Source organism: Leucopleurus acutus, assembly GCF_964270905.1.
Source record: "Leucopleurus acutus genome assembly, chromosome: 2".
NCBI classification, from domain to species: Eukaryota; Metazoa; Chordata; class Mammalia; order Artiodactyla; family Delphinidae; genus Leucopleurus; species Leucopleurus acutus.
In genome coordinates this window covers 67,772,631-67,798,645 of record NC_139143.1, presented here as the reverse complement: position 1 = coordinate 67,798,645, position 26,015 = coordinate 67,772,631, and the positions used below count along the sequence as shown (strand labels likewise).

Genomic DNA, 26,015 nt, shown 5'->3' with positions numbered 1-26,015 from the left:
CCGGGCTGCCGCCCTGGGTGGGTTTGGCAATCGTCCTGCTTGAGGTGGTTCAGGCCGCCCACAGGGAGCACAGCCCGGCAGTCACGAGCCGGGGCTGCCGGCTGGGCTGGCCTAGAAGGAGAGGGACGGGCCGGAACTGCAACCGCAGGCGCTGGGAGCGCGGAGGGGGCGGCAGGTGCAGGAGCGGAGAGGCGGGGCTGAGCTGGGCAGAGTCGCCGACTCTCAGGCGTCCCGGAGTGACCTTCCCCCACCCGGCCAGGGCCTAGAAGGGGTGGACCTGCGGCGGAAGGAGGCCGGGAGCGCACGAGAGGGACCGGATCAGGACAGCCGGGCCGGGGTCCCCGAGCGTCTGCCGGGCGCCGGGCGACGCAGGTGCCGGGCACCTCACTAAAGAAAGAGCGAGTATGCGCCCAGCCTGGAGCGAGGGAGGGGGGCTGCGTGTTGCTGCCGGGGGGCCGCTCGCCGTTCCCCCGGCCCCTCTCCGCGCCCCCGCTCTCCAGCCCGCCCCTCACGCCGCCGCTCCGGCTCCTTTGTGCCGGCCCCGCGCCCGCCCCTTCGAGCCCTAGGCCCCTCCCCTTCCGCGCCGGCGATTGGCCCGCCGGGCCGCTAGTGGGCGGGGCGCCCGGCCGCCTAGGCGCGGTATATAGTAAAGGTAGGGCATGCGCCCTCAGCCAATTTCTCTGCTCGTGGCTGGCCTCAGGGTCCTAGGCCCGCAGCCCGTTGGTCCGTCCTCTTGCCTCTGACTTTCTCCTGTCCCCTGCCTGTCTCTGCAGAGGTCACAGGAGGTGGGGGCCGAGCACGCGTCCCCGGCGGCAGCGGGAGCGGCAGCTGCGGGTTCGTGTAGCCCCCGAACCCCCCACGGGCAAGAGGAGCGCGTGGCGGACCAAAGAGAGCCCGCGAGCGGCCGTGAGCCCACCAATAGGTGCGGGGCTCGGAGCCGCCCAGCGTGCGCAGTCCCTCCCTCCTCTCTCCGCCCCCGCCCCCGCCGCCGCCTCCCCCTCCTGCCTCTGCTCCTCCACCGCGCGTCTGGCACTTTGAGAGCCGCAGCGGCAGCGGCGGGTGCAGCCTGCGGAGAGCCAGGCCGGGGACGCCGACCGGCAGCCGGGGAGGACGCGAGGGCGCACGCCGCAGTCTCCCACCCTTAGTCCCCGCGGCAGCTGCTGACCCGCCACCATGGCCCGCGGAAAAGCCAAGGAGGAGGGCAGCTGGAAGAAATTCATCTGGAACTCGGAGAAGAAGGAGTTTTTGGGCAGAACCGGTGGCAGCTGGTGTAAGTACGGGGTCCGCAGCTCTGCTCCTAGCGCCTTGTCTTTCCTTGTAGGCGCATCCCCTGCGCAGGCTCTGCGGACCGCTCCGCACGCTGCGCGCTGGAGAGGACGGAGGGGGTCGGGTGCTGAGCGCTGCTCAGATTGCGCCGGCCTGGGCTTGTCATCCTGTGCGGAATGCGGAGTCCCCGGGCTAGACGCGGGGTGGGGATAGGAGCGCGCCAGGTAGAGGGTTATGTATATTTTAGCGGTCTTGGTAATTTGCAGTCTATCGGAGCGTCGCTTGAGCTCTTCCGTCCTGGGAATGGTCAGGCTGTGGGAGACTAGATATGCCTCTCCCTATAGACATGTTTCAAGTCCTTAAAAATGAGATCTGAGGCTCTGAGAGAACCGCATGAGGGTAATCGGATCGAATGCAGGCGAGGTTGTGTATTATAGCAGCTTTCTTCTAGTCTAAATATGTACCTCAAAAGGCGGGTGTGGGAGGGCGGCGGTGATGGTGGCAGAATCCATACACTGCAGTATTTCGTAGCGGTGCCCAGAGTTTCCCCCGATGACCTACCCTGGAGTCATCACAGCCCAGAAATGGCCCAGGAAGCTCCATGTCAGGACTTCGTTTCTGAGCCTTGGCCCCAAAACATGGCAAAGCCTGGTTGTTTTCAGTGTCTACAGAGAGATGCAGAATCAGTAGCTTGGGTTGATTACGGTGAAGGGTTACTGTAAGAAATAAATAGCACAAAGGCAGTAGCAGGTTATCTTGTAAGATTTTGGGCAGCCTGTTGCTTGGCTGGATAGACTTTTTTTTCCCCCCCATTGAAAATTAAATACCTTACTTGTCTTCCACCTCTCTACACGGGAAGGGTGACATTTTTTTTAAGGTCATTTTGAAGGGCAGAGTTGTAGGCAAATCTGTAACAGTCGTGACTGCTGGGGAGAGAGAGAGAGAGGGAGGGAACCCCCCCTCCTGCATCACTGCCCCCTCCTTCTCTAATATCATCATCACCATCATCATCATCATAGACACCACTAGCACCACCACTGCAGCCACTAAGGGAGCCCTGGGTAGGTGCTGATGTGGTGCTCCTGATTGGAAGGATCTGTGAGCATCGGCAGGAGAATGAGTCAGGGAAATAATGCTTGGCTGACATTTTGAAACGGAAGAAGCTGGAATATACGATTTTTGTAGAGAAAAAAAAAAATGCAGCCTGTAGTGGGTCTCTTTGATTGAAAAGTAAAGGGTTAATAATGCATCACATTTCAAGGTTAGTCAAGGTGAAACCTCATCCCATACCTGTGCTGAGAAGCATAGATATCCCTGAGCCATGTTAAATGTAGGTCTTTAAAGGGATGGCTTTTAGCTTGTATTCTATATTTTGTTTTGGGAAGACTCTGTTCTTCAGTGGGATTACTGCCATAGTTTCTCACGCAGAAAGATAGCTCTCTGTGTTTTCTTAACGTGGAAGGAAAAGCCTGAAGAACTCTGGGTGTTTTGTAGGGTGAACAGCTCCTGGCCTGGGCCGTCTCCCAGCAACTCCTGGTAACTCGAGTGAGGCCTGAGGGGTGCACTGCAGAATGGGCCCTCTTCTCCCAGATTCACTGGAGGTTCCTACCACGATGATCTGACCCCAGCCTCGTCATGGGCCAGGGGCTGCATTGACCCCAGCCATATTGTAAAATTTGCCCTCTAGTGTTTTTCCCTCTCATAAAATGTCTTTCGTTCCTCATTCCATTTCCAGAATGATATTTGTTTTAGAGGGTAAGGCAGTATGAAACGACTTGTTTTGTAAGCTGACATTTTATAAGGCAGCACCTCCGTATGAGAGAGACTGTGTTGATATTTGTGTCTTGATACCACATACAGCAAAGTGTTAAATACACTGATTAATGAATGCAGACATCAGGACTGGTGCTCTTGTCTCATCTTTCCTTCCATTTTCCAAGATGCTGGGTTAAAAAATCTGGTTTTTATTTTGCACTAATATGTTTACTCCTTTCTGGCAATGTAAGAAATGACAGAGCCCCTCACAGGCAGAGAGAGTGGCAGCAGCTGTGTCTCCTATGGAGAAAATGCCACCTTTCTAGTACTGGGCCCAACGTGGATGCCCTTGGGACCAGGGCAGGTTGCCCTTGGTTCAGTTCGCTTGTAGGTAGATTTTCACCAAGATGGACGCAGGAGCCTCGCCTGTCACCTGCTGGAGAAAGCGCAGCACACAAATCACCTGGTGCTTTCTACCTTTTTATTAAGTTAATACAGGCGTTGGTAGATTTTTATGTCTACTGCTGGGCCCAGATGCCATTTTCCCTTCTGTCTGTGACCTTTTGAAGGGTACTCGTTCTTTGTTTGTTTGTTTCCTAACTGGAAAACCTCTATATTACTTGTATTTTTTAAAAGGAAGAAACATTGCTTCAAAGGAAAAAAAGTCTCTAAAGTTTACCCTCTGTGCCACCCTGGCTGGTTGGTACAGTATGCCCAGCTTTTCTTTCTGAGCCTGTGTGTCGGTGAGCCCCCACTGCATAGGCCCTGCCACACCTGCGTCATCCACTCTAACCAAGTGACCTCACAGCACCAACGGGGGAAACTGTGCCAAGTAACGTCTCCGAGCAAAAGAGAAGAATCCCCCACTGCCCTTAGCGTATAGTGTCGGGCAGATAGGAAAGGCTGTATCTCCTTCAATTTAATCAGCGTGCTTGCAGAATGGGTTGTTTTTCCGTAATCATATTTGTATTTTAAATCGTAGCCTCAATTATGTATCTCCTCATGTTGTTAGAATTAGGTATCTGGAGTCCAAGGAATGAGTATAAAAATGCTTCCGTGGTTAGGCAGAGAGTGCCAAGATGAGGTGAGGGCAGCAAAAAAGAGGATACAACAGTTCTCTCTCTGACCGTGTTATACCAACTCTTGTACCTCTTAGGAGCATTCACTGGAAAATTTTTCCAGATCTCTTGACGTCACAGCCTTGCCATTTGCCTACTGCTGCCTGGATACAGAATGCAGCACTTAACCCTTGTCCTGCAGGGAAGCACTGATTGAGTTGGGGAGCTATAGTTCTGGATTGTACAGTCTTTTCATTTTTCCTTATCTTTGCTTGTGTCTTTGCCCTTTTCCTTCTTTTCTTTTTTAATAGGGGAGAAAAAGGATTAAGCATTTTGGTATGGTTTTATGTGTGTTTGGCTTGTTTTAACAGCTCTAGAGTATGATTTTCCCCTGAACTATTTATTTGCTGATAGAAAAGTTGAGCTTTTAAATGTACGGAGAAGGCGAACCTGGCTGATCACAGCCACAGTGAACCCACTCCCTCCTGACCTCACACACACACACACACACACACACTTCTTTTCAATGATGCTTTTGTTCTGTTGCTTTCTCCCAAGGACCCCAGCATGTAATGCAGGAGCCTTGTGCAGTCATGTTTCAGATTTGATAACCCTACGGCTCACTGTTCCCACTGCTGCCTTCACATTGAGTGGCTGGCACAGGGCTGCCCGGTGGTGCCTAGTACAGCCTGTTACTATGCGGCTAATTGGGGAGATAATCCCTGTAAACCAGTAGCTGATAGCCCCATTCCAGTCCATGGGCTTCTCGGTTTGTTATTTATTTGTTTTGGCTTTTGCAGCTCTTTCAGCCTCCATTCTGTTGTCCTGTGAACTAGGGGGAGAGGAAAATGCAGCTTATCAAGTCAGTCCTTAGTCTGAGTCTAGTCAGAAGATGAAATAAAAAGGTGCTTGCCATTTTTACTATAGCAGTTCCTTCCTTCCCTTTTTTTTTTTTTTTCTTGTCTGGTGCCCCTGAAAGGAAAGACAGTGTACTTGGTCAGGAGAGCTTCACTGGGTCTCTCAGCGTTCATTGCTCTTTCTCAGCATAAAAACTCACAGGTGTTTGAATGTTTGGAGAAGCAGCAGAGCCCGGATTGTAGTATTGAAACGTCAAAGGATAAGCAAGCAAAGAAAACATCAGTCTCTAAGGAAGTGTGTTGTCATATTTGAAATGCACTGCATAAGCACACAAACACAGCCCTAGGTTTTATTGATGATCTTCAGGACATTTTTTTTTTAAAGGAACATTTATTTATTTATTTATTTGTTGTCTGTGTTGGGTTCTCGCTGCTGCACGGGCTTTCTCTAGTTGCAGCGAGCGGGGGCTACTATTTGTTGCGGTGCTCAGGCTTCTCATTGTGGTGGCTTCTCGTTGCAGAGCACGGGCTCTAGGCACGTGGGTTTCAGTAGTTGTGGCATGCGGGCTCAGTAGTTGTGGCTCACGGGCTTAGTTGCTCCGCGGCATGCGGGATCTTCCCAGACCAGGGATCGAACCCGTGTCCCCTGCGTTGGCAGGCGGATTCTTAACCACTTAGCCACCAGGGAAGTCCTGTGACATTTTGTTTTTAATTAGGGAATAAAATTATTTCCTATAAAGAACCTTACTTCTAATTGAATATTCATTCTACCCGGAACACACATGCACTATAATGGAGGGCTGCCCATCCCCCTGTTTTTACCCTACAGTCTGGGAACGAGATGCACTCTCTTGATCAATGTTGGAAAAGGAAGCTCTGAAGACACAGCTTGGAGGGGAAGCCGGGAAGGAAATGCATTCGTCTCTGGGAGGGTTTGCCTTGCATTCTGAGCATGTGACTGCATCACAGCCTTTTTGTTTCTGTCTGTTCCCTTTGCAGTCAAGATCCTTCTGTTCTACGTAATATTTTATGGCTGCCTGGCTGGCATCTTCATCGGAACCATCCAAGTGATGCTGCTCACCATCAGTGAATTTAAGCCCACGTATCAGGACCGAGTGGCTCCACCAGGTAAAACGAACGTGAATAAGTTCAGTTTTTCTGGAGGTAGAAGGAGCGTGACTTTTTCAATGGCGAAAACATTCTTCTGAAAATTGTCTATCATGTGGTCTTAAACCCAGCCTAGGAAGGAAAAATCGGGACTTCTGTCTGTTGCAGCCAGCTCTCCTACCTGCACTGCAGGCAAAGCTCCTAGGGTTGCAGGCATCTTATTTTCCCAGCTCTGCTGGGAGCGAGGAGAGCCCTGGTCCTCTACCCAGCCTGCCACTCACCGCCTCTGTGACTCCCAACCACAGCCTTGCTCTCCTCGTCCCTCCCACCCAAGGGCTTGGTTAGTGGGATCATTACAGGGCCTTTCCAGCTCTCACGCACATTTTTCACTTGCTTCAGGGGCCTATGACTCAGATAAATCCTATAAAAAACCAATCTGGCTCCCTTTTTTTTTTTTTTTTTTTTTTTTTTTTTGGTGGTACGCGAGCCTCTCACTGCTGTGGCCTCTCCCGTTGTGGAGCACAGACTCCGGACGCGCAGGCTCAGCGGCCATGGCTCACGGTCCCAGCCGCTCCGCGGCATGTGGGATCTTCCCGGACCAGGGCACGAACCCGTGTCCCCTGCATCGGCAGGCGGACTCCCCACCACTGCGCCACCAGGGAAGTCCTGGCTCCCATTTTTAAAGGTTAATTTATTTTTAGGGATGATGAGAAGCTCTGAAATGGCCACCCGCTCCCAGGGAGACGAGCCCTGACTTCAGGGGTCCATTCTTCCACCTGCTATTCACAGGCAACTTGACCTTGAACAAAGGCACTCTCTCTTTTCACTTCTCAATATATATGCCTGTTTGTTTAATAGGAGTCTTATTTATTGGCTTTCTGGGCCCCCTTTGCAGGTTAACTGTCTCCTTTAGCTCTGAAAACTTGGGGCAACAAAGAGGTTATCATAGAGGAATGCAAACTGCCGCATGAGTGCCCTGCGGTGATGTGGGTGCTGTCACTGTTGAGTGACCTGCCCTGTACGCGTGCATGTCCACGCTGGTCACTAAACCCTGGGGAGACCCACTGCCCTCATGCCTGACGCTGACAGAAGGACAAGACAGCAGCCACAACCGGTTGTTCTGTTTGTGATTGTACTGTCTGGCTCATCTAAAAGTCTTTGTCGGGACCTGGAGAGAGGAAATGTTGCATAACTTCCGGGTTCTCACATTGTCAGTGACCTTGAGGCTGCCTGCCGCTGGGGGTGGCAATGACGCGTCCCCTCTACACTTTCCCTGGGCAACGGTTTAGTAACAGCTGTACTGAGGTGACAATCTTGAGGCTATCTTCATGGGACTGAGCAGCCTTGATCAGGTGCGGCCGCCAGTCACAGCCTTGTCGTGTCCACCTCCTCCTTGGGCATGAGAAAGTCCCTCGGAAGAAAATCATCAGAATATGGAGATGGAAAACACTGGTTTTTAGCCCCAAGTCAAGTAGTCCTCTACTGTAAGAGAACCCCTAAATATTTCCAGATAAATTTAGATCTAGGGGATTTTGGAAGTGGAAAAAAGAGAACATGTAAGTATATAAAATGACTGCTTAATAATATTCCAGTTTCCAGCAACTGTTTCCTAAAAGAGGTGGGTCTGTGGAAAGGTTGAAGCAAGAATTCTGGTTGGTACAGTGAAGCGTAGGATCTTAAGTAAACATGTTGGACTCTGGCTTTTGTGATAGTAAAGCACGGTGTGTCTTTTCATGTTCACTTTTATTTTAATTAATTAATTAATTTTTTGGCTGCATTGGGTCTTCGTTGCGGTGCGCGGGCTTCTCATTGCAGTGGTTTCTCTTTTTTTAAATATATTTTTAAATAAATTAATTAATTAATTAATTTATTTTTATTTATGGCGGTGTTGGGTCTTTGTTGTTGCACGTGGACTTTCTCTAATTGCGTTGAGCGGGGGCTACTCTTCGCTGCAGTGCGTGGACTTCTTATTGCGGTGGCTTCTCTTGTTGCAGAGCACAGGCTCTAGGTGCGCGGGCTTCAGTAGTTGTGGCACACGGGCTCGGTAGTTGTGGCTCGCGGGCTGTAGAGCGCAGGCTCAGTAGTGGTGGCGCACGGGCTTAGTTGCTCCGCAGCATGTGGGATCTTCCTGTACCGGGGCTCGAACCTGTGTCCCCTGCGTTGGCAGGCGGATTCTTAACCACTACGCCACCAGGGATGTCCCTCACGTTCACTTCTGCTAGAGTTTTTATGATAGCATTAGTCATAATTTAAATTTGTGTAGACCTTTTATTTTTTTCTCTTTTTTTGCCATTTAAAAGCTAATTTTCAATCATGATGCCATTTTCTAATAATTCTTATACTCGAAGTCAAAGGCGACCCCAAAGTCAAGCATTTTCTTTAATTTCCTAGATTTAAAAACTAGTCCTTGACTAGTTTGACTTCGGGGTATCAGTCTTTTTTAATAAAATTAAAAATATTCTTCATGTTCTCTGCAGAAAGGGAAGTTTCACTTTCAAAAAGAAATAGCCAAAGAGATGGACCTTTTAAGTAAGGGCTTGTAAATGACCTTGCCTGGAAAATCTACTGGCCGAGGTGCCTTCTCTCCGTTTCCCTCCCTCCCCTTCCTTCCAGCCCCTTCCTAAAAGACACATTCTGAGTACCTATATTTAGTGTCCTCACAGCAGTTGGACTGACCTGACAAACCGTCACTTCTCCAAAGGAATGCTGGTGGCTCATCTTGGAAATATGCACTCCTGTCCTTTGGTCTGAGTCACAGGAAAAGTGCTTCCTCAGTTCTCCATCCTCCCTGCCCTGTCCCTCGGGTTCTTTGTCACTTCTCTGTCTCTCCTTTTCATCATCCCCTCACCCATCACCTTGCCAGGAGAGTCTAGGTCAAGCCCCCTTTTACCCTCGCCTTTCCAAGGGACATGGCATTAATTTGAAAATGATAGAGGCCTTTGAACCGGGAGGCCAGGTCGGCAGAGCACTTGCTACGAAGAAGGGCAGCCCGTGGACTCTCCCCGAGTGCTCTGAGGGACCCTCCTGAGCCCTCCTCCTGGCATCTTTCAGAGACGATCTTAAGAATTTGTATTTTTGGTAGGCAGTAACTATTTCTTCAGGCCACGAACTGAAGGAATATATGGAAGGATACCCTGGCAATTTTTTGACTTCAACTTAATATCTCTAAGCCTGTATTTTCATGACAGTTAAAGGGAGAAAAGTGTATATTTAAGTCAAGTGGACCTAGTGAGAGTGAAAGAGCTGGTACATCATTTAAAGATATAAAGACTTATTAATGCTATTATTAACTAAACTTGAGTCGTGAATACACACCTGGCCAGACTGGGTCTTGACTGCCCTTTTCACACTGGAATACCTAGTAATCAGATCTCTTCTAAATAACATGTGTGAATGTGGTCAAATTAAGCAGTGGCAATTGTGCGGTGCATTTGGGTCGGTACGTCTGTAGCAATGGACAAGATGCTGGGCTAAACCCAGAAGTCTCAGAGTAAGGACCAAATCATCAAACGGAAGAAAAATGTAAGAAAAAATGGATGACATGTACGGTTTCTTGCTCTGAGCAGTGGTGGCCATCACTGCTTATAATGTCTTACAGAGTTGTGTTGCTATGAGATATTGGAACAGATCTGCCTGCTCAACCTGGAAGGCAAGGGCTACTGGGATTTTATGTCGAAACATATTAATTTGCTATTTTTGTGGGTCAGAAATGGTTACGTGTTGGCAATTTCACATTGCCTAAGCTAAATATGAAAGCAGCCCCTGAGGTCCTAAGCCACGACACAGAGGTTCCCAGTAAAATTGACCTGAGAATGACAAGCAGGGGCTGTGGCGCTGGACACAATCCCACCATTCTACACAGTACTTAACTTCACTGAGCCTCAATTTTCTGATCTATAAAATGGGAATAATAGGTGTAAGGGTTAAAAGAGATGATAAATATCTGTAAGGTGAATAGTACTTTATAGTCGCAAACCTAGTGGCATTAGGTGGCATTATTAACAGCCACCTCTATTTTTATAGCCCTATCATTTCACTGGAAGCAGCAGTTTCTTCTTTTTGGATATTGAATTCAGTATTTCCAGGCTTTGGATGATATAACAGAGATGCTTTGACACTTAGATGATATGACACTTAGATTTTCATGAAGGTAATAGAATCTTAGCTGTCCATGAAAAGGGTTCGGGAGAAGTTGGGTTAGGAAACACGTTGAAGAAAAATGTTCAGGTGACATTGTGTTGCTTCTGTAATCTCTCCCTCTAAAATACCCGCATTTGTTGGATTAGCCCCTACCAAGCTTTCCTCCCTGAGGGACCCTCTTAGGAAAGTCCTCAGCGGTTGGTCAGTGGCATCTCTCCTCACCATGTTAACGGTGCTGGATCTGGAGAGAGACATGGGTGTCAGCATGCTTGAGAGGGCAGGAGGCACGCGAGCGTGCCCGCTCCCCCTCCCCGCCCACGGTCACGCTCACGAGGCCCCGTCCCTGGTTTGACCGTGCACTTTTCGCTGCCTGGCCAGTGGTGTAATGGAAGAGTCTCCTCTTCCATCCCTGCTGCTCACAGAGCCACAGTGGGATGAACCCAAGTGTGTGTGTCAGTCAGGGGGTCCAGGGAGATTCCCAGCTGCCTTACTTCCTGGTAAGCAGGTATGAATATGTGGACTCTTCTCTTCCTGTTAGGTTGTGGACAGGTTTTTTGTTTTGCTTTGAAGTAAAGATGGCTCAGTGCCGGAAGAATTCTTTTTTTTTTTTTTTTTGCTGTACGCGGGCCTCTCACTGCTGTGGCCTCTCCCGTTGCGGAGCACAGGCTCCGGACGTGCAGGCTCAGCTGCCATGGCTCACGGTCCCAGCTGCTCCGCGGCATGTGGGATCCTCCCAGACCGGGGCACGAACCCGCGTCCCCTGCATCGGCAGGCGAACTCCCAACCACTGTGCCACCAGGGAAGCCCAATAATTCATTTTTAAAGGGTCATATTTACCGTGAGATGGTAACCAGCATCAAGGCAGAAGAATAAACAGGGTGGGAAGACCGGCAGCCCACGCTGCCACCACCAGCAGACTCCATTTCATCTTGATTGGCAGAGGGAAACATCTTGTCTTCAAATCCATTAAGATAGAAGGCACCTGTAATTCCAATCTCATTGTATTGGGTTGGCCAAAAAAGTTCATTTGGGTTTTTCCGTAACATCTTTGAGAAGTCATCATATCGAGCTCAGAATTGCTTAATTTTTTTTTTTTTCAAGCTACATTACACCCATGTTACTCTCTTTCACTTAAATTTCAGAGGGGCAGTTGGACATATTTGGATTCCTTATGCTTCAGAGGAATTGTTCCTTCAAAGTGCCAACAAGGTGTTTTTCAGCTGTTTCGTTAGATTCCATTGATCCGTGAGCTGACACGATAAATATGTGATGCCCTCCAGGCCCACCTGGCGCTCTGTTCCCTCTCCTCTCCTCCCTCCCTCAGATGGGTCCTGCCAACCTACTCCCAGAGTTTAAGGCTGTGGATGAGCTGGCATTGGTGGCGCTAGGATTTCTGGAAGCTACTGCCCAGAGCTGTAGTTTGGGTAAAGGGTTGGGAGCAGCAAACTCCAGGTTCCCTTCCTCGGTGAGGCTCGCTGTTTGGCCTCCACAACTCACCCACTTCTTCACGTCTAAAGACAAGGGTACAACTAATAAGTCAGCTCGGGTACACGGGAAGTCTACTAATTAACTTAAAAGTGTTCTTGGAGCCACACAAAAAGTGTGTCTGCGTTCATATGCTCATTTTAGATGAGTGAGCAGAGCAGAACCCTGTGATGAATAGGACCAGGTAATACATTTCATGCAGAGATGGGGGTGGGTGTAGGGGGAGACGGATCTGCGGAGCTTCCGCTGCGCTCACTTGGGGGAAGGGCTCGGGGAGGACGGCAGTGGAAAGAGCACCAGCCTCACGGCCTCCACGTCTGTCTCCATGTCTGTGGTACAATACCTTGGGTTGCAGTTGGTGTCTGCTTGTTCAGCGCTCTCATTCTAGTGATCTCAGGACTCCAGAGCCTATCTGACACAGACAAGACGAGAGGGAAGTTGGGGAGATGAAGGGGAGCAGGGAGGTGTCCCCTAGGGGCTTCCAACCAGAAAAGTATCTTTCCCCACATACACACATGAATAGACATCATCAAATATCCTGGATAACATGGTGTCTTGTTTGGGGATAGTATTGGTCACTTAGCAAATTTTATATCTCAAGTCAAAATACTATGTGTGCTTGTTCTTCAGTTTGGCCTTGGATAAAAAAGCATAATTAACGTAAAATAGTAGGATTTGACTGTATATTTTCCCATTATCAAAGGGGTTGTCATTTATCTTGGGAACAAGCACAATAACGAGCTATACAAAATATCAAAGATATGTCCCTGTGAAATTCTGTGCACATCTAAGATAGAGCCCTTGAACTAAATAATTCTCTCTGCTCGCCTGAAAATGATCATACAACTACAGGAAAAAAACTCTGATGATAAAGGGTAATTCCATAAACAGAGAAGGGCCTTCAACCAGTGTGCATGGCATTCAGCTTAGGAGAAAAGATTTCCATACACTAAGGGTTGTTGAACATCCAAATAGGCTGTAGCGAAAGTCCAGCAACCCATCTTTCTAAGACTTTTCTTCAAAAAGAGCAGCTTCTTGAGGGTTTGGGAGGGTAGGTGTGACCCTGCCTGGAGGTAGGGGGGTTGACGTCAGCTGATCCCAGGCCACAGTCGAAAGCTGAACCTGAGGCAGAAGGTGAGGCTTAGGCTACCGGTTTCCAGAGGGCACAGTGGCACCTTTTTTCCTGTGCTCTCCCTGTATTTTATTAGGTAAACTGATATTAATCATGCAGGGGTAAAATAAAAATTAAAAACAGCAGTCAAAACCCATAAATATCTTAGTGGCACTTGAAGGGGTAAAATGTGTGTGTGTGTGTGTGTGTGTGTGTGTGTGTATATGTGTGCCTAGAAATGTATGACTGTGTGTATAAAATCACACACCCCCAGCTTTTTTTTTTTTTAATTGAAAATTACTTTTCCGCTTGGAATGTACAGGAGACACATGATATATATGTGTTGTGTGCATGGCTACCTTTATAAGCATTTCTTTGCCTCCTGGAGGTTTCTGTGGAGAATGATACCTGTTTCGAGTATTTGGCCTAGTGATTTATTGGATGTAGTAAATGACAGGTACAAGCAGCTGTGCTTTGGGATTCCCTTTGAGTAACTGCTAGAAGGTTAAAATGAATGCGTTCTAGTTTCAGTACTTCAGACTCACAAGTAGATGGAGAAAGTATAAGCCTGCTAACATTATAAACCTAATTGGAAGCAAAATACTTCTTTCTTAATGAAAAGCCTTTCTTTTCTCTTTCCTTTCCCTCCCTCTTTTACTTGCCCTGACCCCTCCTGCTACGAACACCTACTAAAGCCGAAGATTGAGTGTTTTCCTTATTTGTTTCTCAGGAGATGGGGAACCAAGGAGAGGCCAGTGTAACTCAAAAACAAATGCAGGGGCTTCCCTGGTGGCACAGTGGTTGAGAGTCCATCCTGCCGATGCAGGGGACACGGGTTCGTGCCCCGGTCCGGGAAGATCCCACATGCCGCGGAGCGGCTGGGCCCGTGAGCCGTGGCCACTGAGCCTGCGCGTCCGGAGCCTGTGCTCCACAGCCGGAGAGGCCACAACAGTGAGAGGCCCGCCTACAGCAAAAAAAAAAAAAAAAGCAAATGCAGAGCCAAAGGGTTTTTGTTTGTTTGTTTAATTATTATTTTAACTTCAAATCTTATGTTAAGCTGACATACTCATTAAAAACCAAATATTAAAATTTCACATATCCAGATTCTCATTTCAGTCTTTCAGGTGGCTTTATTTGATAATACTCAATCTGTAATTTAAGGCAAATGGTCAGATCAGGGCAAAGCTGTACAGAGCTCAGCGTGGTTAATGTCGGTTCAAGTTCAGAAGACTGGAGAAGCAAAAGGTTAGATCTGTTTCCTGGAATATAATTTGAAACTACAAGCTAGTGATTGGGTGTTCTGCTATCTTTGGCCTCTGGGAGTTACCACTGCAAACAAAGCTCGGCCTTATCCAGAGCTATAACTAAGGACTGTTAAGGAGTGAGCAGTGTGGAGAGGGACAGCTGAAAGTATCTGACCTAGTGTGAAAACAACTAATGAGAAGGCCAGTCAGCAAGATGGGATTTGTGTGTCCTTGGAGAGGGTCAGGCTTGAGGAATTTGCCTGTGGACTCAAGATAATAAAGAAGTTGCCAAATCCAATCCTAATTCTTTCTATCCCTTTTTTCCATTAGTCTGATAATGTAAAGTAAATGGTTTAAAGGATTTAGATATCAGGTCGAGGGTCCTTCATCTGCCTCTTGTAAGTATCTAATTGCTATCTAATTAGGGAAATGACTAGGAATTTTCCTAATGTTTTAGAGAAAGTCTCATCAGAGATTTTAAGATTATCCAGAACAGAACCGTCCCGGGTTGCGGGGGGGGGGGGGGGGGGGGATTGATCTCTGATAGCTTCCAGGAAGAGGAATTCTCAGGTCAGCAGGTTCTGGACAAAGAAAAGACAGGAGGCAGAGACGGTGGGTGAAAGAGTGAGGGACCTTCAGAAATGTGAGGAGGGGCTGAAGAGCAACAGCCACACTGGACCGTGGGGCGGCCTTCTGGATATTTTTGTATTATTTATGTACGTGCTCCATAGGTGAGGGTTTAGCGACAGAAGCTGATTGCATGACCTCAACCCAAATGGTTCATGTTTTTCTGGATAAGCAACATTTAGATCAGAAGTTAGGTATCTTAAAAGGATAGTCACTAAGGCTTATATTAGTTCAGAGATCCCTCAGAGATTCCAGAGGGAAACTTTACAGAAGAGAGCGAGACACGGCCGAGCTCCCTGAGTTGACCCATCATTCCTGGGCTCCCGTGGCCAAGGTTGTCACATCACTGAAAATGCAAAGGATGGGGCAGAGACTTTGGCCCAAGGTCTAATCCAGCTGGGCAAGTCACAGGATTGTAAGACCCAATGCTTAACTGTCCATTTCACCTCTTGCCTTCTCAGTTTCACCAGTTTCTGCTGCTTCTCTGTACAGAACACAGTAGAGATTCTTCAAGAGTGCGTGATCTGCTTTTCTCTCATGCGGTAACATAGAGGCTTGACAGGGCTTAGGTCATAAGCCAAACTCTCTGAAGGATTTGGGCTCTTGGAAACTGGTAGACACAAGACCAACTGTGTGTAACATTTTTCTGGGCCAGTGGGTACCACTGTGCATGTAATAATAATATCTATATTTCCGTTAGTCTGCTGAAGAATTCACTCACTAGCAGTACCCTTTTGGTAGTAAAGGGCCCACAGCACTGAGTGAAAGGAGCTAATGCCTGGGGTCTCCCACGTGTCACGTGGTCTCTTTAATAGTGGAGACCCTGCACTTGGCATTGGGAAGGGATGAAAAGCACGCCGCAGAATCCCACCTCCTCTTGTTGCTTTCCTTTTCTCTCTGGGAGAATCTGAGAAGTACATCCCTCATCCTCATACACACATCTGGGAGATAGAACAGCCGCTGGAAGAGGGATGCAGAAGCAGCCAGAAAGTGAGAGGCGGACTGCTGGGGAGGAGAGCTGAAGCCAGGCCAGAGGGAACACTGACCTGTGTGACCCTCACCTTGCCATTTAGGTCCTACCGTGTTTACTCTCAGTGTGACCTTCTAGGGTCACTTTCCTCTTTTTAACCTGTTGGGTGAGCTGCTCCAAATCTCACACCAGCCTCACTGACGTTTTGTTAGCATTTTCTTTTTTGCTGCGTCACCTGCTCTGCAGATGGACCATGGCTGGCATGACTGTAACTCATCACACTGATGTCCCTGCCATCAGCCAGACGGTCGTTCCCCACCTTCTTCCTACCTGAAGATTAGGCGAGACTGCTCTTTGGCTTCTGACAGTTGCTCTCATCTTCTTCACCCTTCATCTGTCTACCGCTCTCCCGCCTTCTCCTTCCCAAGCCTGAAAACACTGTTTAACCCTTGGCCCATAGATCTTCTCTTAGTCCATTTCTGCCCACCACCTTCGCCACTAGGGTCGAGGCAAACTTCCTGCCTGACAAATTCAAAGGCATTTGCCTCCGAGTTCTCTGGCTGCCCTGTGCACTGCCTTTCTCTGTGGCCCCTCGCATGTGAATGCCCCTCAAAGCTCTGTTCTCTCCTGACTCCAGGGTTACTCTGGGAGAACATACCATCCCCCTGAGTTCTGTTAACCTCTGGCTCTGAGACTGTCTCTGCACTTCCCCAGGTCCAAGCAAGTCACCTTGACTTAAATGTCTTGTTTACAACCCAAACCACCAATGACCCTCCTTCCCAGACATTGCGCATTTCAGCATTTCAGCCGGGGATCCCTATTTACCCTACTAGCTCAGGCAGGAAATCCCAGTGAAAGCTTCTCCTGACCTCTGTTTGTTTTACTTTGTTTATGTTTGCACGTATCTATCATCTTTATCATGTGGCCTCTTTGTACCATAAATAATCACAATGCCAGTTTTCTAACTAAATAATGTAGAAAAACATTTTTAGGGTATATTTAAATTGCTGAAGTCATACAGTTTTCTACGGTTTGTGAGCATCATAAAAAAAATGTTTTAATTGTAGTAACCTTTATTTTTAACTGAAGATTTTCTGCTACTTCCTCTCTGACTCATTTCCATCACTGTTGACAGCTTTTTTCCCCCTGAAATTCTTCAGGTTCTCCATCACCCTTTCCGAGATGATTCTTTTTTTTTTTCCGGTACGCGGGCCTCTCACTGTTGTGGCCTCTCCCGTTGCTCCGGACGCGCAGGCTCAGCGGCCATGGCTCACGGGCCCAGCCGCTCCGCGGCCTGTGGGAATCTTCCCGGACCGGGGCACGAACCCGTGTCCCCTGCCTCGGCAGGCGGACTCTCAACCACTGCGCCACCAGGGAAGCCCCCGAGATGATTCTTAACGTCACTGGTAGTTTGTCTCGGGCACCCTCTCTGCCTGGCTCCAGACCCTCACGTTCCTTGTCTTCATCTCCCATCGTCTCCATTCCTCTAGGGAACTACAAGCACAGAAGAACTTGCCCATTCAGCCCTCTGAGCTGGCCCCCCCTCCCCTCATTATTTAACTGATTTTGAAGCTCAAAGCCATCCTTAATGATGAGAAAAAATAACGGCCATTTAGCCCAGGCCCTACTGAAGTCTGGTCTCACTCTGGTCATCACTTCCACTTTGATTAGGTCGTTATCTTCATACCCACCTCACGACTGCCACCCTCAGGTTCTAATTCTCTAAAGCAGTGGTTCTCAAACCAAGGGTGCTTAAGGATCTCTTTAAGCTTGTTAAGCAGAGATTCCCAAGTCCCACCCTTAGAGATGGGGATCTGGCAGGTCCGGAGTGGAGTCTGCCAGGCTTCATGTTTAACAAGCCCCTAGGTGAGTGATGGAGGTACCCTGAAGGGCTGTGACGATGAGGCACCTTTCATGCCCAACACAAAGAGGGCTGGTCTGGGAGTGGGGATTCAAATAGGGTTGCCAGATGAGCAAATAAAAATACAGGAGGCCCAATTAAATTTGAACTTCAGATAAACCATGAATAATTTATGTAAGTATGTCCTGAATTTTACACGAGAGATACTTATATAAAAATTTTTTCATGGTTTATCTGAAATTCAAATTTCACCATGCATTTTGTATTTTATCTGGCTGTCCTGGAATAGAATGCCGTTGTGATTGGCTCTCCACCCACTGTCTTGCATAGTGCTGTGTAGTGTTGTTCAAATATCTATTTGGGAAGTCTTGTGAATGACAGAGGCTTTTAGAAGTTAAAGAATCTAAAAGTCCATTGAAGAGTGGAAATCCAAGGTGCACATACCCTGGCTGGCACTTGACTTTCTCAGAATAACCACTTACGTTTGGAATGGAAAGCAGGAGTAGTAACTGCACATAAATTGCATATTCCTCCAGTTTAGGTGAAAAGATCCAAAGAAATGTCTCTACTGAGTAGTCTTGAGTCTGTAGCATTTTCAGCGGTCATAAGTTAATTGATTAAAAGGAGTGTGGAAGACGATGTCTGTGCTCAGTCTTACGTACAGTTAGAAAAGGAGAAGCCACCTGCATGAGATGCCTGCTAGCAGTGCGCAAGGGAGGACTGGAACGATGACAGGCTTTAGAGTACCACATGCTTGGGTTAGAATTCCGGTTCCACCACTTCCTCTGTGACCTTGGGTCAGGTACTTAACCTTTCTGTGCAAGAAGTGTTTTCATTCATAAAAAACAGATATGCTTATCATGAAACGTTGCTGGGGAACTTAAATGGCATCTGATATCAAGACATAGTCATTGGTACTTACGTATTTAACCTAAATGCCAGAGAAAGGATTTCACAGGAGAGAGAATTTATTTTTTTAATTTATTTTTATTTTTTTGCGGTACGTGGGCCTCTCCCTGTTGTGGCCTCTCCCGTTGCGGAGCACAGGCTCTGGACATGCTGGGCCCAGCCGCTCCGCGGCATGTGGGATCCTCCTGGACCAGGGCACGAACCCGTGTCCCCTGCATCGGCAGGTGGACTCTCAACCACTGCGCCACCAGGGAAGCCCGGGAGAGAGAATTTAAACCATTCTTTTTAGTCAGATGGGATTAGCAAAGTATGTTTTATATGTGGAGAGTCAGCTTTTGAAGTATCTTGGTTGACTACCTTCCCACTCATGACTTTGCTCTGTGTTTTTCTAACTTTCTTCCTGCTCTAGGATTAACACAGATTCCTCAGATCCAAAAGACTGAAATTGCCTTTCGTCCTAACGATCCCAAGAGTTATGAGGCATACGTGCTGAACATAGTTAGGTTCCTGGAGAAGTACAAAGATTCGGCCCAGAAGGATGATATGATTTTTGAAGATTGTGGCAGTAAGTAGACATATTTTGGATGTTTGTTGGTTAATTCTGATTTCCTGTTTCTATTTGTTACTTAATGATTGAAAGATACTCCTGAAATAATTAAAAGATTGAACTCTGGCCATACTGAGAGGATAGTTTTTTTGTTTTGTTTTGTTTTTAAAGCAGGAACACTTTATGGGTTAGGCTTGGATACAATGAAATAAACAGTATAGCCTCAAGTATTACTTTTACCTGTATTTGAAAGGTGTCTTACTTTTGAACACTCCCAAATATCTCTGTTTTTACTACTCAGACTCAAAGACCACAGTTACAGATTTGATTCTCTTACATCCATTGATTTTGAGAAATATAATTGCTTATATTTCCAGATTTCTGGCCCCCTCCCTCCCCATCCAACCCCTGGCCCCTACAGAAGAGTTCACAGGACCTTCTGTCACCAAAATGAACCTTTGGTGTGATTAGCTATAGCCACACTGATACCGATGGAGGAGGGTTTATGGTCAGGGTATATTTTAGAGACCCTGGCCGGGATGGATAATGAAATATGTCTTATCCTATGTCCATCATATGGATAAGGGAATGACTGATGAATGTAAACAATGGCTCTTAGTTTCATTAAGCCATTGACAGAATGCACATCTTCCTCCTTGCTACCTGGAGTGTGAATTTCCCAGCCTGGTTGTCACGCCTACCAAAACAAGACGCCACTCTGAGTTACCAGGTGATACCAGTTTTTCTGATTCAGTTCAAGCATTTATCACCTCCAGTTCTTTAAATGGCAGACCGTTGTGTAATATGGGGTGAATTGCCATTTTAAGTCATTTTGAAAAGATTTAGTAATTTAAAAGAAACTCTTTCACTAAATTTTTCTCATTAGAATTTAAATGAGGTTTTCATCTTACTTTGTAGTAATTAAAAGGCCCGTATGATAGATACTTAGAGTGAATCACTTCTCAGGAGATGGACTGAATTGAGGCACTTTATTTGAACGGAAAATAGTTAGTTTGTGGACTTAAAAATATGTATATAATTTATGGTATTTGCATCCATTTCCTGCAGGATGCTTTAATCTTGAATTCTGTTCTCATTTATTCTTTCTCTGGCTTTGAAATAAAAAAATGCAACAATACAATTTCTCACTTGAACAAATGCTTATAAGAACTCAGTGTTAAAAGACAAAAAACTCAAAAAGAAATTTTTTTTAAACCTTGAATGGTGGTTGAAAAGGAAAAACAATTCTTTCCTACTCCCTTTTTACTGTTTAACATGTTAATTAGAGGCATAGCTCCGAGAAATCCCGACCATGAAACTTCCAGTTCTGAAAATTATTGGCAGTCCTTTTGTGCTCTAATTATAAACGTCCCTGTTATTGAGCTGAGCTGATGTCGACCTGTGCAAATGATGCTACTCCTGAAGAGAGATCCAGTTTCCTTTCAGTCTTCTAATTAGTGGAGTCATCCATTATTTAAAGAAAGAAATATCGGCAGAGACCCAACATCATGTGCTGCTCATCGAGCACTGTGAAGCTTTGGTACTGGCTATTGCTTTTGGTAAAATACCTTTTTAAGGTCAGTGGAGAGAGGAGAGATGGCTTGCTGGAAATCCTTTCTTAACTCAGGTGATATAATACATTAAGTGCAGGATAGCCCTGTCTTCGAATAAGTCATTGTGACAAGGAAGAGAGCCCTGTCCTTTCTCAGTGGTGCCCAGGGAATTGTTGGTACAATGTGAAAATGGCGTTTGCATTTTCAGATGTGCCCAGCGAACTCAAAGAGCGAGGAGAATTTAACAACGAAAGAGGAGAGCGAAAAGTCTGCAGGTTCAAGCTTGAATGGTTGGGAAATTGCTCTGGAATAAATGATGAAACTTACGGCTACAAAGAGGGCAAACCATGTGTCATTATAAAGCTCAACCGAGTTTTGGGCTTCAAACCTAAGGCAAGTAATATTTTAAATCATAGAATTTAGATGAGCCATTCACAGTTCGATGTAGTCCTTAATTGGTATGAAAAGAGACCCTAACAGATGTTTAAAGGATACTCAGTGACAGTTTTGAAGCCTGATCAGTAGAGTAACACTGAAAAACCTCTGTGGCCACCTTGGAATTCTTAGGGTTAGGTCATTAATCTCATTTCCTAAAGTTAGAGAAATTCTGTGTAGCAAAGCCAAATTCTGAAGTAAGTCCTGTGGCCCTGTTCTGGATTTCTATTATGTAATTCTATAACGTAAACTCTTTAAAAGTAAAAAAGAGAAAAAGATGTCTTTAAATTTAAAACCTACCTGAACTGTAGGAGCCACAGTATTTAAAACAAACAAAAAACAATCTCGTAATCTGAAGTAATTATCTGGTCATCAGAAAAAATGTTTTGTTTGTTTTTTTTCTGAATGAAGTTTCCGTTAGAACTTCTAATTCAAAATTAGAAGTTGAATACTGTCTAGGTTGAACTTTTATAACCATGCCATTGGCTTTTGCCATTATTGCAACTTATAATGGGTAAATACTATTAGAGATCACTGAACAATTGCAAATTGCCTTCGCTCACCATTTGGTGGGATGGTAGCAATTCTTTAAAATTAGAAGAAAAAATTGTATGGGTGTTATCTCTTGTTTTTATAAGACTGCTTATTTCATTCTCTCCCCCAGCTCATGAAGTAAAAAATGCTGTCCTTTTCTCTTAAGCGTGGATTCTTACAGAAGATTTCTCCCATTTGCTCATGAGAGCATTGCCATTAAGAGGGTAGTTTTTGGTTCTGATAGGAATTGACTGCAGTATACAGAGTTATATGAACAAACTTACTTCATTTCTGGAATCTGGCTCTTTTGTTCATTAACTTTCTATTATATGCTCTTTATTTCTGCAATGCTTATTACCCATGAATAATATTTTCAAAAGAAAGTCAACGTAGAGATGAAAAGTTTTATTAACATAACTGAAGGATACATCAAAACTCCTTTACTGCCACCAGAGGCAAAAATGGATGAGTGGGTGCATGGATGTTTGCCTGGCTGGCTTGTTGGATCTCCTACAGAAATTAATGTACCTCTCAACAGAATGTTAATCTTCGTTCCACGTAGACTAGGAGGTAATCGAAGAAGAATGGTGAAAGCCATTATGTCACACTTAGAGTTGATATTCATATTGCTAGGAAATTCTTCACCAAGATAAACAAGCTATTTGGCAATGAAAGGAATTGGTGCAGTGTATCCAAAGGACTAATCGTGATCATTGCTCTCCGAATCCCTCACTTTTGATAATTCCTTTTCATAGACATTGAATGATATTTGTCCCCCACAGAGTCTGTTGTGATTCACATCTCTTCCCATATTTATAAAGATATTCTGTTAAAGTGATGAATTCAGCTACTCTTTCTTTTCAGTCTTTGTTTTTTTTTTTTCCTTTGGATTCCCCTTGGTTATCCATTGCCACTTTCTGATTCAGCCCCGCATCCCAAATCCCCAACTCTTTCGTTGCTGGAATTACAGAGGTTGCAGTACTCCACATCTCACTTGATGTGCCCGTTCCCTCACTCCCCGAGGATAGATTCTGGTAACTTCTTTATCAATGTATATTTTCTCTTCATATTTTTAAAGATAAATCTATTGCTGGCAGAAAGTTCCAAGAAGCAAATCTAGATGATCATTTTCTTATATTCCAAAAGAAAGAGCAGTACCAAAAATAGTCCTTTACTGATACAGAGAATTGTGCATTTTATCTGACTTTGATTAGGCTATGTATGTGTTACATCTCATGTCAGGACTCACATACTCTGCTGATGTGAGTAAGCAAGTGCCTATCTGTCTTCCAGGGGGTAGATGTCCATCACACTTCTCCTGAGATGGATTTGAGCCAGGGATCTAGGAAGGCAGGCCCTGGATATTTCACTACAGCAGTAATTTTCAACGTGTACTATGGGTCCCTTCGATGGAGTTACCCCTTCACAAGACCCCTTCATTGAGGGCAATGCCACTTTAATCTATTTTACATGCTGGACTTGCCTAACAAAACTGGGACTTAAATGACAGGGCCTCCACTGGAGATTTAAAAAAACAAGAAAAAAGGGAAAAAAAAAAAAAGGAAAGCTTACTTGAAGAAGGCATGCTTGAGGGAGAAGGATGGCATTATTTATTCATGGCTCGGGAGGAAAGCCCAAGTTTTATAAAAACAAATGTCAACCAACCTTTCCATCTAATTATAATCTTAGCAAATGAGAAGAGAGCATTATTTCTGAGTTGGCTCTTATTTTTCAGTGTCCTTGAATAAAGCTTCTAATGGGTTGCCATTAGAAGTTCCATTTAGTACTGGGCTACACATCACAGCTTAATTGTAGTGGTCACAAAACTTGGGCATTTATTTTCAAGAAAATCACAGCATGACCTTTCCTAGACTGGTTAGGAGAGTCATTCATTCTGCTGTCCTCAAGCGTTTGGTTATTATTTCAATTGACCAAAGTGTACTTGTTTGGGCTACAAGCTCGTTTTAATTTTCAGAAGTTAAAGGAATTATTTACAAACTTATTGACCAACATGGATTTTATTTTTAGCCTCCCAAGAATGAGTCCTTGGATACTTACCCAGTGATGAAGTACAATCCATATGTCCTGCCTGTTCAGTGCACTGGCAAGGTAAGGAGACCTTTAGAGTTACTGAGGGTGGGGCAGGAGAGAGGGGAGAATGAATGAGATTGTTTTAAATTAGAGGTAAAACTTTAACATGGGAAATAAGAAGCACTGCTTCCAGGAATCAGTCTCAGCTGATGGAATTGTAGCTACACTGGGTAAAACTTCTTAAAAGAACAGAAAGATGTAACAAGAATAAAAACATCTGTCAGTTTCTCCAACTGGAACAAGAAACCGAAATATCTGAATTTAATCAGTTGGAATATTGGTTTACAGAACTGAGGTGAACTAGCCCACAGGAGTGCTTCTCTGGCTCACGTGGTGTGTTAAAAACTTGAGGCCAACGTTTTGTTTTTTTTTTTTAATAATTTTACATTGAAAAATTGCTTCTGGCTTTTCTTTAAAAACAATATTGAAATATTAAGGTAACCATCAATGTGTATTCCCTTTAAATCTGAAGACAGGTACCTGATGGATTGTTTAGAGAGAGAAGCAGAATAAAGAAAGGGAAATCTCCAAACAGTTCAAATTTATGTTGGCACCAAGAAAGGAAATGGACACAAGAAAATGAAAGGCAAATAGTTAAACTTTTGGAGGTAATGTCATTGAAAATATCCACTGGGCCAACACTGAAGAGTTTCTTTCAGTGCTGGCCCTACTTCTAGGAGGTTGTGTTGGCTTGAAGAAAGGCCTTAGTTGGCTTTTGCTGCAGTTTCCCATTTGTACAGTGAGGAAAGCCTCCTTTTAGTGACCGTTTCTCAAGGCTACTAAGGATTAGGCTGAGTGTGTCTCTTCCTCTCGCGGGAGATGCGGTTCCTGTATCCTCCAGTGGTTAGTGCTCACCTCCTCCCGCGAGGGGTTTGAGCTGGCATGTCCGCGGATGACCCACTTCCTCCAGCAGTAGCTTGCAGACTGCTTTGTGGGACTGAGAGTCTCATTTGTCTGTGAGTACAAATCGCCATCCAGGATGTGAGCCCTGAAAAATCTCATTTCCTCTCTGGTTTCCAGCGAGACGAAGATAAGGAGAAAATTGGAACCGTGGAGTATTTTGGACTGGGCAGCTACCCTGGTTTCCCGCTGCAGTATTATCCCTACTACGGCAAGCTCCTGCAGCCCAAGTACCTGCAGCCCCTGCTGGCTGTACAGTTCACCAACCTCACCATGGACACGGAAATCCGCATAGAGTGTAAGGCGTATGGTGAGAACATTGGGTACAGTGAGAAAGACCGTTTTCAGGGACGCTTTGACGTAAAAATTGAAGTTAAGAGCTGATCACAAGCACAGATCTTTCCCACTAGCCATTTAAAAAAGTTAAAAAAGATACAAAAACCTACTAGTCTTGAACAAACCGTAATACGTATGGGACCTACACTTAATCTATATGCTTTACACTAGCTTTCTGCATTTAATAGGTTAGAATGTAAATTTAAAGTGTAGCAATAGCAACAAAATATTTATTCTACTGTAAATGACAAAAGAAAAATAAAAATTGAGCCTTGGGACGTGCCCATTTTTACTGTAAATTATGATTCCATAACTGACTTATAGTAAGCAGTGTTTCTGGCCCCTAAGTATTGCTGCCTTGTGTATTTTATTTAGTGTACAGTACTCTCGGTGCACACACTCTGGTCATTTTTCAAGCCATGTTTTATCGTATCTGTTTTCTACTTAACGTGAGCAAAGTTTGCTGTCCAAGGTGTAAATATTCAATGGGAATAAAACTGGCATGGTACTTTATTTTTCCTTTTTGGGTTTGGCTCTTTCAAAGATGATAATGGCCCATCGATGAGCATTTTTAACACACTCCATAGTCTTTCCCTGTGGTGTTTGTTAGGTCTTTATTATTATTATTATTATTTTTCCTGGGTCTGGGTTGCGGGGGTGGGGTGGGCTGTTATGGGGGAACTGCCCTTTAAATTTTAAGTGACACTACAGAAACACACACACAAAGGTGATGGGTTGTGTTGTGCTTTGTACTGAATGCTGTCCTGACTCCTCTTCCCCTGTCCTCCAGTCTGTTCTGAAGCCGTGTATGAGATCTGGAGCGCCCGTCACTTTGGCTAGTGATAGGGCTGATTAATTTGCTTTGTACATTTTCTTTCACTTTCCTTTTTTCCTTTCTCTGGAGGCATCACCTGCTGGTGCTGTGTCTTTATGAATGTTTTAACCATTTTCATGGTGGAAGAATTTTATATTTATGCAGTTGTACAATTTTATTTTTTTCTGCAAGAAAAAGTGTAATGTATGAAATAAACCAAAGTCACTTGTTTGAAAATAAATCTTTATTTTGGACTTTATAAAAAGCAATGCAGTACCCCATAGACCGGTGTTAAATGTTGTCTGCAGTGCAAAATCCATGTTCTAACATATGTCATAATTGCCAGGAGTACAGTGCTCTTGTTGATCTTGTATTCAGTCAGGTTAAAACAATGGAAAATAAAAGAATGAACACA

General features: G+C 45.5%; 1 protein-coding gene across 1 annotated transcript; it reads left to right on the top strand.

Annotated features, from left to right (window-relative positions):
- Nucleotides 1-669: 669 nt before the first annotated feature.
- Nucleotides 670-26,015, top strand: ATP1B1 (ATPase Na+/K+ transporting subunit beta 1). The gene is made up of 6 exons (XM_082833179.1): nt 670-1,270; nt 5,936-6,064; nt 18,800-18,955; nt 20,699-20,883; nt 23,488-23,568; nt 24,571-26,015. The coding sequence occupies exons 1-6, from the start codon at nt 1,174-1,176 to the stop codon at nt 24,832-24,834; spliced, it is 912 nt and encodes a 303-aa protein (XP_082689305.1). The 5' UTR covers nt 670-1,173; the 3' UTR covers nt 24,835-26,015.